This window comes from Varroa destructor, unplaced genomic scaffold (genome assembly GCF_002443255.2).
Source record: "Varroa destructor unplaced genomic scaffold, Vdes_3.0 BEIS01000002.1, whole genome shotgun sequence".
NCBI lineage: Eukaryota > Metazoa > Arthropoda > Arachnida > Mesostigmata > Varroidae > Varroa > Varroa destructor.
Window position 1 is genome coordinate 56,057,298 of NW_019211455.1, and position 14,870 is coordinate 56,072,167.

A 14,870-nucleotide genomic window follows, 5' to 3' on the forward strand; every position below is an offset into this window, starting at 1 on the left:
AGCTCCCTATCACAGAAATGACTGAATCATTATTGAAAGCTCGCGCGGCTGTCGTACCGCTATGTGACGATGTATCCGAGAAACAAAAACGCAGCTGTGTGGGATATCGTCAGTTTTGATGCCAAGTTAGCTCCCAGTTACAGCCGCTTTGCGGCTGTGGTGAGGGCGGTAACGGTTTGTGCGCGAATTGTTCACGATTGACAATGACCTGCCACTGGCGCTGCTGTTGCCTCTAGTGCTGCTCTCGCTGGTTGGTGATTACCACTAACGAACGGATGAATGACTGGTCCAACCATTCTGTGGGTGGAGTTGCTTACAGCGAGCGGTGCCTTCGAGTTCAGGGGGTATCAGCATTGAAGCAAGATCTTGTCAATTGTATCCGTGGATTTGTGGCGGATTTACATTGACTTAATGAAGGTGAATTGTCTCGATAGAACAGGGCTTGAACAGCAATTTTTGATCGCACAGTGTGGGTTGCAGCGCGTAAATGTGATGAACCTTCCTTTTTGGCTCATGTGAAAATGAAAACGCACCTTCACGTTTCTGATTTCGGTTAACTCCTATAGAGGATTGACATTTGGTCAAAACACTCATATCTCATCGCCATCAATACTGCCTGTCCATTCTGACTTGGCGAATCTGTCGATCACTAAGTTCAAATGTAAAGGCTGAAAAAAGGAAAACTGATGCCAGAATATAGGGAAGCTTTAAAAACCTCTGTAAATACATATATATTTGTCTTACTCTCAAAGAATAGCTCTTGAAATCTACCCGATGTGAGATTTTCGTCGATTATCTCATAAAGTCATAGGTAAAGACAAATAGCAGCGAACGCAAAAATAGCATTTGTTTATTAGTTCCAAGTAATGTTTTGACTTGTGCCCATCAAAAGAAAGTCGTCTGATTATCTTCCTCGAGCTGTCGGAGTTGTGTCAATCCTCGTTATCGGACAATCGGGATTTGGAATAGCCTCATCTGCCCTTGTGATATATCAGTCACCTAGGCCTTCGATTTAAATACATTTTGAGCATTTTACTGAAGTGTACGATTTCTGGAAGTAAAGTCGTGTCTTTATGTCCAGCGAATTGAACATTCCACTTACAATAACAGAGATCTTTCGAATCATTTTCCAAGACCTTCCCACGTAGAACACCTCGAGGTAATCTACAATTGTCACCTCATTGTTTTCGCTGCGCTCAATGCTAATAACACAATAACTTAAAGACGCGTTTTCGATTTTCGATCGACTGAAGTAAAGCAAGGCTTCAACGATTCCCATCACAACCCATCGCGTCGTTTATCGACTCGCGTTGTCTACCATGTACTGTACCTAACTGGGCAGACATCATTATGGTCAGCTTCTAACTAGATGCTATTCTTGCGACTTTCCTGAACTTTTTCTAAAAAAAAGTCCGTACCATTCTTTTTCATCATTCCTTTGGAAAGTTGCCAGAACCTAAGCTACCGCTCGGTCAAACCAATCGACCGTAAAGTTAGCCAGAAATCAGATAATCCAACCGAAAAGTAACTTTTCTTTTTTCACGTCATGTTCATTTGTTCGCCCTTTGTGCGTCGACGAGAGTCGTGAGACATTTTATCGGCAAGCCCTGGCACCTCTTGGGGTTGCTATGAGTCCAAATAACTTGGAAATAATAAGGAGGGGCGCTATTAGAAGACCTTTGTGGCAAAGACAATGTCTTCTACTCGTTAATCACAATGATAATGAAAAAAATGAACCATTCATCAGTTGTCGCGAGTCACTAACTTTGTCCGTGGTGCTGACATTAAAGCATTGCAAAAGGGGATGCCTGGGTCTTGAAATGGATTTCGCTACTATTTAGCTGATTTCCTGTGAACGCTGAGTAGAAATTAATTTATACCTCTAGTGATGACAGCTCTAGAAATGGCTAGATACTGTATCAAGCAACATTAGTCGTCGATTAATGCTTTGGGGGTACTCCACATGCTCGGCGGTCGGGAGCTGATCGCGCCCAAGGAAGTTGCCAAATTCAGGTAAGGCTGCATAAGCTTAGTGAAAGTCGAAAGCAAAAACAGTTTACGGAAATGTACTATCTATATAGTAGCTATGGAAACAGTTGGAATTTGTCACTGTTTTGCCCATTAAAGCTATCGTTGTTGTTTATCCATTGACATTCGGTGCAATGGCTAAACAACGCACATAAGCACGTCCATCATCATGCAGTAACGACGTCAATTTGCATTTTGTCGGGCTTCGGAAATATTTATCATTAGCTAATACGTCGTATAGACGTTTCGTCTATCTGCACTTTCTTCAGTCATCAATCGATTTACTGGAGACCATAGGTCATTGTAAATGTGACCTTTCGCTTGCTATTTAGCGGCCATCATCTAATGTAATCCGTTAATATAAATTTTCTAATGAAGCTATCTAGGTGAACAGTGGTTCAGCCGAGACTAAAGATATACTGAAGTAAAGCCAATACCAACGCCAACATATAGCTATCAGCTAGACAAGTTCTCGTTGTCTAGAAACAGTCTTAAACTCCACTCCCTTCTGGATAGCGTCACAGCAGGTGGCAACAGAAAATTGTGAAATTTCAATAAACGCTTCCATGTGTTTTAAACTTCCCGCACTGACCAATGTATTCTGGTATCTTCCCACCCTGAGATATTAGCGTGGGAATGTACTATGACACTTATTGTTTGCTATGAATCCTTGTTGTGTTGTCATCTAATTATCGCCATTATCATCGTAATAGAAAACAATTGCTTTGTAAGGAAAGAAAGTTCTCGTAAAACTAGTAAATTTAAGGAATCGCACAGCTGTCAATTTATTACGCTAATAAGGTGCTTTGTTTCCTTTTTTCTTCCAATTCCGGAATCCTCAGCTAACGACTCAACAGTAATACTAATAATAATTTTTACTTACAAGTTCCCCGAATCTGGTTGCTACTCGATAGACGCAAGAAAACGGCTGGCATCTATTTTACATAGTAAAAAAAAATTTTGTATCGAAGCGACCGCTCAACAATAGAATTTGCTAATAAATAATCCGGAAGTTTGTGTCTCTGTCCATTAGCCCATGTATAGATTTACAACACACGTAATAATTATTCATTTTCAATCAATGAAATTTCACTGATATTTTTTATTTTCAACATTTGGTTTATATGGTGCTATAAATAGGTACGGCACACTGTGCAAGTATCTCCTCAAGCTGTTCGATACTATTCTATCTGATGTAGTATTTACCTAAGGTTGCAGTTTTGTCAAAGGCGTCCCTATTCTATTCTCGTTTCGCTTGTGAAAAAGAACAGTTATAAACAGTATTGTTTATCAGTATTTGTTGTGACTCAGCGCTTTTGGCCGCAAGAAAAATCACTGGTCAAAGATATGCATGTATATGTAGTTGCCTATGCGATGCTGGTAACAATCAATTTTTACCCAGCGCGGACAAGCAAGTTGCCACCAACCGACGACGTTGACACTTACTTGTCTGCCCGCAGGAAATAAATTTTGTTTTTTTCTCAGTAGTTGTAGTTGAATTTCAGTATTGATGTTTTTCTATTTCTTTTATCCTTTCTATTGAGACTGTTTTTCGTCTTCTGCAGTTATCTGGTCTTGGTCCTATGAACAGGAAAGGATATAGATCGCACAGAATTATCAAACATCATGGACATTTCAAGGCTCTCCGTGGCCTATGAAGGCGGCGGCTTCCGAAATGATTGCTTCGCGGTCGTAGGCGCGAAAAAACCAAACAACACTGCTGTCGATATAGATTTTGTATAGATGAGAGAAATGGCAATAAAAAAGCTTCAGCTGTGGGGCGGGAAAAAACCAGGCACGACTGCGGTAAGAATTTCATGCAGCTGACCACCTCGTGGCATACTACGTACCTACTACACGTAGGAGGGAGCTGCGGAAAAGTGTAACTGAATGGGAACAAATGGTTACGCGGGTCGGCAAAGTCCCCTCCACGCAGCCCTTAGCTGAAAGGCGCACGTTGGCGGTTACCGGGACACGGGGGCGGGGGGTAAACTGGAAAGGGTCGTTTTTACCAGCAATAAAAGTTCTGACAAAGAACTGGCGTAGTAGCAGTTTGGTTTGAATCCATTGGAAAACAGTCAAGTAGAGAAAGGCATACAACCTCTTTGATTTGAAAAATCGATGTGTTACGAAGTATGGCGGCTAGTGAATACAGTTAAAGAGATTAGCGGACGACTCCATGCTTTCGTCAAACTGGCTCAATTAGAGAGCAGTGAAGTTAGTCTCTAAAAAGTGGCAAACTGGTGACCGGAGTACAGTCTATATAATAACCTGCTCAAAGTTCTGCTTGAGGTGATCTTGTGCATTCGTGTCCTAACCTTGTGGAGATTATCAAAGTACTTCTGGCCCTCGCGCTCTTAGCAGACAATAAAGTACGTATTATTAGCTGTCACATTGAAAAATAGGAACATCATGTAATTTCTGGTCAAAGATGCTCGATCTCTTGATTTATAACTAGAAGCTGGACGTTATATATTTCATCTTTCAATTAATTTGTAGACAAATTATAATTTTATTGCAATGATTATAAACATACCTTAAAACGTCGCAGTTATTTTTGCATCGTTTGGCAGCATAAGCGACAAATTGCAAATTCCTCAGAAGTTTACAAACGTTTTTACAAACGTAAAAATGTGTATTATATATAACCGTGATATCTGAAATGGTAGCAGATCATACTATGATTTTCTACTTTAGCCTTAGACTAGTTCTATAAGTGATGAAATTACTGACCATGACCCAATAATTGTCTATGATCCTCTTTGGGAATTACGTATTATTCTAACAGTTTCTTTGGTGATTTTTGCTTACAAAGATGGGGGCTACGTTTTGTTTTCATAGCGTAGAGTATCTGCACGACCTTCTTCAATTAGATGTTAACACTGATTGCGCTTAGTGGTCAATGGTAACTTGGACCAACGCAGCATGTTCACTAGGTATAATGATTATAAACAGAAATGATTGCAAAGAGAACAGTCTTAAAACCTTTTTTCAGAACGAAAACCTGATGTTTATACAACGAGAGCATATGTATGGCTGCAGCGATAAGCGTACCTAATCTCTTACCCTAACTTCTTTTGTTGTCACTATTTAAAAAAATTTGTTGCACTAATTGAAAGTACTTGTCATTTCATGACCGAATCTCGCGCTAAATTTAACGCTCAAATCATGATACAATATATACGTATATATATGCTTAGAATTGCAAAGGTTGTTTTAGAGTACCCACGCACTGTATTTCTGTGTTGAGCGCTGAACCCTATTTTGCTTATGCCCTGTATCCAGGTTCAGATGTAAATATTCCACCTTTTCGCACGCTTCTCTTTTCAATTGCAATTAGCCCATACTTCTTTTTCTCCTCTTTTTGTGGTACAATTGTGGGGCAAAATAGTGGGCAGAAGGACGTACGTGATATTTTGGAAAATATCGGCTTTTGTGTGCAATTATTTCTGCTGGGGGGGTTGGGGGGGGAGAGTACACATTCGATCTATACCTCCGTTTTGGTGCTGAAATGCAGTCGAGAAGCGTCTGATTGCCCAACGGCAGTTGTTACCAGCAGAAACAGCTTCTCCTAAATACTCTATTTTATAATAGTACAGCAGCGCGAGAAGGTTAGGTGAGTACCAGAGAAAAAGTTTTCGCTCAACGTCTTTTGGCAGTCCAACGAGCGGTATCACCGTTTACGACGATTACCCGATACTTTGATGATGTTCCGTAATGATGCTCTGGCTCCTTGCAGTAACCAGGCTATTATGCAAGGGAAAAATGTGTATGGATCTTGCGAGTAGATGAAACAAAGCTGAACAGAAACTCATAGAATTGAATTGACTGTCGATCATCACTGGGTATCGCCACTGAAGTCGTATGAATAAGGACGTCTATCTGGTTGTGTAAGCGGTATCGAAACATGACGATATAATATCTGTGGCTGTACTTGCGATCTATTCCACATAGTGGCACATACAAAGAAATAGTCGAAACGAATCGTAAAATTTCATGTAACAAAAACCGGTCTGGATGGCAGCTTAGGACGAAACTTTAGTAGATTGACGTACCAATTTAGGATATCACTATTTTGTGTAATGTACGTCCACGCCCCACGATTGAAGTCTCTGTTATCGGGTTGTAAGCGATAGAACACAAGGCAAAAAAAATGCGAATCCGATCTGAAACAAGTTCATAGGTGGGCAAAATGTCCATACTGGACCACTTAACAGCAATATCGAGCAATCAACCTCGTCAAAAGAAAAAATAGAAGTAATAGTGTGTCACTAATTCTATCACAGAGCTTCAACAGTCTTCTTCATTGTGAAGCTTTTACTGGACCTTTTCACTGGTTGGCTCGTCTTTCAGCGGTTTCCGCTATCTGCGAAATTCGAAAAAAACAAACTGCAGATACACCGTCAGTGCGGAATATTTCACTTTGTCCGCATGTGTCCAAAAGAAGCCAACGGCCACTCCCGTACCAGGTATCGGTCGGATCGTCATCCGCAATCAGCCTTTGGTAACAGCTGGCCACGAAACAAACAGACAAACAAAAAGCCGCGAATTTCGGCGATTTGATCAACAACAAATCTTCCTAAAGGAAGATTCGGCTCGTCAAAAAACCGAGCGAAATGAAAGTGAACGAACGTCTAGTTATCCACACAGAGCTGAGTTAAATAGCCCCATAGCCGTTAGTTTTTTAGGATGCTTTAAGAAGTTAACTTTGCCGCGACCTAAATGAACTTGCAACTGTTAAAACATTAATCACTGCGCTAAATATTGTACGTTGCCGTGGGCTTGGCCCGTCTATGTATCTGGCGAATTATACCCTTTATTTACTTGAAATATCTAGGTTCTGATACTGAATATCTTATTTTTTGGCGCGATGATCCTTGGCCAGTGGCTCTGACCAGTTTGGTCGTCGCTTTCGTGCCTCCAACACTGACATTGCCAGAATTATGAAGTTTTACATATTAGTGTCTGTCACACAGAGTCTCAAATGGCTTTTGCTGGAATAGATTTCTCACCATTCGACAACTACGTTTCTGACCAAGCGGGTAAGTTTCGCCTGCGATTTTGTGAATCACCAGAATCTATCCTAAGGTTGTGATAAAAAGATCGTTGAAATATGTATTCGAGAGTCGCTCGACCTGTCTATATCTAGATTATGTACCTGTGTCGTACCGTACTTTAAATGATGGCCGATGAGAACAGGAAACAAATGAATGATTGATGTACTTGTATTATTGCTAATATTTACCTTTCTAGATACCGAAATTTTACGTTAAATGACATAGCAACGAACCATTGTTCTAGGACTCTAGCCTAAGATCGAGTTCGAATTTGTGGCTAGACAAAATTACTATATAATTAAATTTTTATAATTATAACTGGACGAAATGAGGCCTAAAAGTTACACGTTATTTTACAAGATGACGTGTTGATGTTTGAGTTGTAAAAACAAGCAGATCTATGCAATTTGATCTCTGAATCCAGCGATGCGGTGCCTGCCACATACACTGTATGAGAATACACGACGTTTTTGTTACTATTGCTGCTATATATCTGCGAGTGAAAGAAAAACACAATCACTAATGGAGGATTCGATCTTTTTTTTCTAATATTCTGATCATTGAACTTATGCAGCCGCGCAAAGCAGTTGGTTCCGTCAAAACAAACAACTGATTATGTGTCTAGGTGTTAACAACAAACAAACAAACAAACAAATCCGGAATAGAAAATTCGAAGAATAAGCCGAACTAACTATATAAATCTATATAACTTAATTTAAAGCGTAATATAAGTTTAGCTTTATAAATTATAAGTGTATCTTGAATATGTATTGCAGAATGCTCGTACATGGACATCTATCGTCGTGTTACTTCCTAACAGCTATCGTTGTCGCGTTTATAGTAATCGCCTTGACGGTGAGTCTTATTTAGCGTAAGGGTGAAGACTCAGCGTATGCCAAGTGGTGATTCGCTGTGAAGCTTTAGGTAAATAGTCGTACAGTTGCGGGGGTACCTGAATACAGTTGTAGCAGACAGACCCTCGCTTACCAGGTAACGCATGGGTGATTGTGACGTGTGTACATAAAAATGCCTTTGATGAAGTTTGCAAGGTTATTGCATGCTGATCGGAAAATATCTAGTTACTATTTAATTACTGCTATTAACTCTTATAGTTTTTAATTACAGATGCATTTTGAACGGTTCAATGTAAGGCGGACATGAGGCCTTGACATGAGACATTTCTGAAAACATTTCCTATGCCACAATAAGCTACGACCAAAGTTATTCGTATTGAGAGTTATTATGAGGAACGTAAGTTGCTAGATCTGAACTATACTATTTCACGTACCAGTACCATCGGTGTGAAATTTCGTAGGGAAAACTAAAATAAATTCGATCCAAAATAAACCTTTTTTTCGTAACCAATTTTAGAAAAGAAACCTGTTTGTCTGTAATAGCTCATGTCGAACTGGCTAAAATATTTTGTATGTTTACAACGAGACAAGGTTCCATCTGTGCTTTTCCTCAGTTTATTGAATCTTTTATAATGTAACACTACTCATCACATAGAACAACCGTTGGCTAGAAACATTATGCAAGAATATGATTACCATTAACCGAACTCGTTGATTTATGCCACCGTAATCATATATAAATGGCTTTCGGTAGCCTTTATCAGCACAACTTTAGTATGTGATTTGGGAACTGCCTATCTGCTACTACCTTAGCAAAACTGTTACTGTGTTAAAAAAAACAATAAAGAAAATTGATGGTATGATAGAATGTTATTGTCGACAAATTAAAAGGTCTCTTCATCTGTGTAAAAATGAAACGCGTCAAGCGCGCAACGCGTTTGTCTGCCAGTTCTAAGGGCGCGCGATGGTCTGGATTCGAATTCGCGCGTACGCGGTTACGACATACGGTTCATTAGTGCTGGCTATCAGCCGCCTGATAGAATGTCTAACTGCGCGGTGTCGGGCGTAAAGCTCGAAACATTCAGGGGACGCCTGAAGGGTTAGGGGGCTGGCTGGCTGGCTGGCTGGCTGGCTGGCATTTACTATTACTAGCACTTCTAGTGAAAGGCAGCAGCCCTTGCAAATGTTAAAACAGAAGATTAAGCTTATGATTAATTATATTAGAAAACAATTCGTTGAATTTTTCGTACTGCAACACATTATAATTTCTTTCTTTCAAAAAGACGCACAAACGGCTGGACATTTACGTTGTACGCGTGCAACGCACCGAATTAATACACGCTACCATATTTCTGTCACATGATGAATCATTGGATCTTCATCTGCAGCGGTACACTATTTTTCTATTACTAGAAGAACATATGATATCGAAAACTTGCCAATGTACCTGCAAATATTTACCCAGCCCATGTTAATATTCGTAATAATTGCTGGCAGAAGGCAGGATTGGTGTTGTCTACCTTTCGGAGGCCTTTCTCAGGGATTGAGACGAGGCCGCTGCTAGAGTTCATAAGTATTCACATTTCGCCACGACTCGCTCCGTACGCGATGATGCTGGTTCGTTCGTCTACGAATTTTTCTAAATTATGCTTCGCGGAATCCTTTTCGGCATCTGGTGTATATGTGTACAAATTACAAAATGCTGCTTTAGGCAAGGATCTATTCAGTGGGTTGTTTTTGAAATTTACTTCGAAAATCGACAAAACTACTAAACATCGCTTAGAATTCGTTATGTGATAATTAACCCACAGGACCCACGATTGTCCATAGTGACTTGTTTAATATATACATATATGTATGCAAATTTACTAGTTGCAGATAAATGTTCAGACTTTCTACCGTAATTCTCCTCCACAGCTTCATAACCTGCGACTGACGAAACAACGAAAGAAGGGGCTGAAACGTGTATAGATCTCATGTTTTCTTTACATGGACTGGCTATCATTCTGTTTTGGCGGTTATTATTTTGCAAATAACTATTTGCGGAAGCGATCCAAGGAGTCCGAGAAGAATTTGATATAAATATTGATAGTATTGATATAATATTTCGGTACTCTTCGTCTCTGCTGATTGTCCAACAATAAATAAACAAATGCGTAGATATAAATCTCTCAATCGGCTTCTAAATTTTGTCCTATATGATATTTACTGCTTTCCCAGTGAGAAATGTTAACTGTAGCTGGAAATGCGTGAACCTGAAATTTTATCAGCAGAGCTTTGTCGCTCAGGCGTACTTTTAACGAGTCGAGAAGATATGTCCATCGTGCAATCAATCAATAGCGTAAAGATACACATTACAAGAATTTGAAATAATATCGATCGATGTTGGTTGAGACTGGCCTAGAGAAGTTGGCGAGGTTACAACGTTTTGTGCTAATCCCTGTAGTGTCTTGTCAACAACTTCTGAAGACAACACTAAAAAGACCCGTAGATCAAATACGGTGGAATTTGATGGCATGATTGTCAAAAGTCACTATAAAATAGCTCAGCTATTAGCGTTTTTTATCGCTAAAGTGAGTCTGAGCACGATCGAAGACAATTAGGCTCGCCATTGACGCGTGAGTCGACGCTGCTCTCAGCACACCTCCCCTCTGCCTTCCTCTTAGTTTGTCACCTATTACCGAAAGAGCATTTTAGTTACCTGACATGTCCATAAAGGCCGATTTTATTAGCTTACTTACTTACTGCTGTTCCATCTAAAATATTACAGGTAATATTGCATGCAATTGCCCGTTCACTGCTACATATATATATATATATATATCACCTAGCTCTCCAAACGATTATTTCTCCAGCCTTGTTTAAGGTTTTTCAAATGATTCCTTTATTTAAAGGTAAGGGCAGCCGTGATCGTCCAACAATTTACAGAGCATAACAATAATTATGAAGCGGTTCGGTGTGAAACTTTTTGAGAAATGTGTCTAATTTAGAACTTACCTCTTCAATACAAAGTTCTATCCCAAGCCCGCAATAGAACTTTCTTCCTTCCTGCTCCTATAGTTTGGCACTTGGTGATATCTGTAACTGCATCAACTACACAACAACAAAGGTGGAAAAATCGTTTTTTAACGTTAACGTCGTTAAAAAGACTTTTTATAGCTTAATGGACCGCTTTTAAAAGATAACTTTCTGCTTCTATAATTTTAAATACTATTTTATCAGTCAGCTACTAACTGTAATCATTAATAATGCGATCTTTTACGTGAATGTACTGCTTTTTTTGAGTCGCATGGGAACAGGTTGCGTGCCGTTTCTTTTGCCCACGACTTCATTTTCATCTGAAGTCGTCCTCTAACGTAAAAATCTATGGTTTTGAGAATGAGCTGGCTAATGATAGGTATAGTTATGATCTATTTTAACGTCCCATAAACATTTCAACAACGGAAAGGCGCTTCTTTAAAACTTCCTAATAATCCATCAACATAGCAAGCAACTCAGCCATATTCGATGGGATCTTCAAGTATGCCCACCCGCAAGGTAGCTCGACTGGGCATTTAGACTAAGATAAAATTCGGTTAGTAATTGCCTTAAAATAATAAGATCTAAAATACTACACTTGCACTCCTACGCTACCTAGCTTTTGGACTAGGGCTCTCTCATAACATATTCTTGTGTACATTTCTAGATTCCTTCTTGAGTCGATAACTATGTACTGTATTGCGATCTAGGGCAAGACATTCTCTCTACATTTAGATATAAAGTAATAACCCAGCATGCTGTCGGTCTGACCTTCTTAAAGACATGGCGAGTTTTTTCAGTGAGTTCTTACTATGTCACCGTTGTACAATAGAGACGTTTCGGGTCTGTTGCTTGATGTACGAATCCACATTCAGAGCAAACTAGATCACACTTGACTAACATTTCTTCCAGCCTTTTAGATGCCCTCTAAGAAATGCCCTTCGAACGCTGCTAGTGCCATAAGCTGAGCGCAGGAACTGCACGATAACTTCTGCGGGTCATCAACACAGATATATTCGCTATTCTTACCATGATATATTTGTAGCATCGAAAAAGCTGACAATGCTCCGTCTAGAACTGCTAAGATTTACCAGGCACCGTTCACAGAAACTTGATTTTCAACACTAAGTTTATTGTTGCTTCATGCTAATCATGTTACAAGAGACTGTAATTTAGTTCTCGATTGACATTAGTCTCCTCAAACTAATGCGGCCTTGATGCTTGGAGGCCTAAATGAAGTTTATTTCAATTGAATCTAAAGAACGTTGTTAAAAACGAGAAGACGCGCTTACTGTGCAGATATTTTGCTCTAGCACCTCTTCATAAAGAATGTGGATTATTAGGTGGGATTGTAATGCCCTTAGTAAGATACCAGGGAGCATTACGGCCCAAGTAGCACACTGTAAACGTTTACTTCTTCCAGCAAAGATCCGGAAGCCCCATACGCCTGCTAGGTCGCAATTAGGCGAACAACTGTAAGATTTATGTTTATCCTCGCCCGAATCCGAAGTGTCACGAGTGCCTCACAGCTTCAGACTTTTGAAGTCCTGAGGACAGCGTTACGGGAGGTGGCATGAAATGGCGTACGCTTGGCTTCATAGTTACACGTTTTCTACTTACGTTCTTCCAGCTAAAATCGGAACCATTTTTCTCCTCAGGGGATATCTCTTCCATCAGTGTGAAGCCTTCAACGGTTTGATGTTTCAGGTCGTGGCCGTCGTTTTTCCTGTACAAATTCATCGTGCCTGCACTTTTAGTAGATTTCAGGTCACTCTACCGCTTTCACGTCGTTTGCTTTTTCCCGACCTCATAAGGTTCTTTCTCTGTATAACAAAGATCTCCGCAAAATGTTTTGCGTTGATGTTCCGATTTAAACAACCTAGTGACCTATACAAAATTACCGTTTAGCATCATTCTAACCACTGTCGTAGCTATCGGCGTGGAAAAGGACGTGCAGACAAATTTTATTGTAAAATTAGTTCTCACTTAGTTTATCTTATTAAATTAAGGTTGCAGACTAATGTGTAGGATCTAAGCTTCTTTTAGGTTTTTAATAATATGATTTTTCGTATTTAAGACTATTATTTTAATTTGTATTCCTTTAAGACTTGCTTTGATCACTGTCACTCTTTGAGAATGAAGCATATTAGGTTATATTCAATATCGTAAAGGACTCAATAAACTTACTTTTATAGGATTAACACTACCGTTCTCTGATGCTATTAAACTATTCTCCTAAAGGTAAAACCTGTATTAAAAGCTTTGTTCATACTGATTTTGCTAATGCTTGCATAGTGTGAGGCAGGATATAGCTGGTTAGAGCTATATCTATATAGATATACCTCCAATTGGTAATCCCAATAACTTTTAAAAAAAAAGCGTAGAGAAAACAGGGAGAGCATAATCATTTTCGACAAAAATAACACAGATATCAAGAAGGTTTGCTAACTTATTAAATATCTATGTAATGTTCTACTAATAAATTGTCCGTCATGATTTGCGTGTACCTTTTTAGTTATAATTTATGCTCTGAAGTTACGTAAATATGGGTTAGTGAGAATATCCACAGCGGAACTGTAGAATCATCGTTTCTCAGTACGATCTTTGGGGACTAAATGAATGACGTTCGCTATATTTATTCGTATCGGCCGTGTCTATTGAATATTGCTGTATTCATGTCTGGTTGTGAATGCGTGACCTAAACCCATTCTCAGGACGGCGCCGTCACCACCAAAAAGACCGAGATCAAACCGACACCGGCAGATACGGCCGCCTTTGAGTTTGCCTATGAGACCAAGGACGAGGAAGGAAATCTGCAAATGCATCGTGAGCATCAGGACGTCCTTGGACGGAGAGTCGGTACCTATGGATATCGGCACATTAACGGCATTTACAGGTAAAACGAATGCTGTTTTCATCTTTCGTTTAAAGGCAGCCAAAACAAACCACCACAGGTGGTCGAAGCAAAGCATCGCTTTGGAAGCGTTCGTTGGGGATGGCGAAACGATACTGATTAGCTTTACGATTGTATCAGTGTCGACTTGTAGCTTCCGTTCGACAAAAGGATATCTTGAAATAATTTTGTTTCTCTATCGATCCGTTCAGCCGTGAGTAGAGACGAAATGAGGTTTACAGTCGGATTTCTCCTTCACACCGAACAGACGCATGGAGGGTTTAGCTTATTTTTACTTAGTTCAGAGCATGGTACTATTTGGTTCTGTTCAAAAGTGTTAATCATGAAGTCAATGTTTGCAAAGAAATCAATCAAAGCAGGTCACTTTAAAACGATAATCAATCGAAAGGCCTACGCCTACGGTAAAAACACTGCTCATATCGCGTAATGTTTCGTTTTTCTAGTAAAGAAACCTACAGCATTTTGTTTATTGTCGTAAATTTCAAGGTTGAATTTTAACTACTAATGCATATTCTATAACTTCAGTCAAGTATTTCGAAAAGAGCGAAGAAAAAAAATTAGACGGAGATACTGATCACACGTTTCTATGGAATTTGGTTAGCTATATGGAGATTAGGAGATTATATATATTAGGATATATAGGAGATTAGCTATATGGGATAATTTTACACAACTGAACGAAATTAGATTGCCGAAAATAGGTTTGCCTACATATTGGACGTCTCTAAATATGGAGAGTTATCACGGCGTTAGTGGCCTTACTTCATCTGACATTTTATATAAAAATAATTTAGCGTGCAATACCTCGTGGTGAACATTTCCAGAATCATGCTGTCAGTCGAACAATTAAATTGCTCAGAGTTACGGCTAATAGTAGCAACTATTAACGAATTCTATTTTGAATCTGTGGCCTAGAACCTGTTGAGATTTGAGAAATTGAAAGGCAACGGGTACTCCTCTGCGCTTCATAGATTTCAACGCAACGCTATGATTGCCGAG

At 39.5% G+C, this 14,870-nt stretch overlaps 1 protein-coding gene and 1 long non-coding RNA gene across 6 annotated transcripts in view; one reads left to right on the forward strand and one right to left on the reverse strand.

Annotated features, from left to right (window-relative positions):
* Positions 1-14,870, forward strand: part of LOC111245517 (uncharacterized) — a 35,664-nt gene that overhangs the window by 18,303 nt on the left and 2,491 nt on the right. For 3 of the 5 annotated variants that reach the window (XM_086979123.1, XM_086979125.1, XM_086979126.1), the window contains 2 exons: positions 7,862-7,940; positions 13,672-13,853. In XM_086979123.1, coding sequence (XP_086835249.1) covers positions 7,862-7,940; positions 13,672-13,853 — 261 coding nt within the window. Of the gene's footprint in view, positions 1-2,718; positions 2,756-3,593; positions 4,401-7,861; positions 7,941-13,671; positions 13,854-14,870 lie in introns of those variants that run through there. The other 2 variants (XM_022793979.2, XM_086979127.1) reach the window with 2 other exon arrangements.
* LOC147758030 (uncharacterized) lies at positions 8,546-12,677 on the reverse strand. Its single transcript, XR_015320322.1, has 3 exons — positions 12,578-12,677; positions 10,937-11,032; positions 8,546-10,613 (listed from the first exon to the last, which is right to left on the reverse strand). It is a non-coding gene; the product is annotated as an uncharacterized LOC147758030 (long non-coding RNA).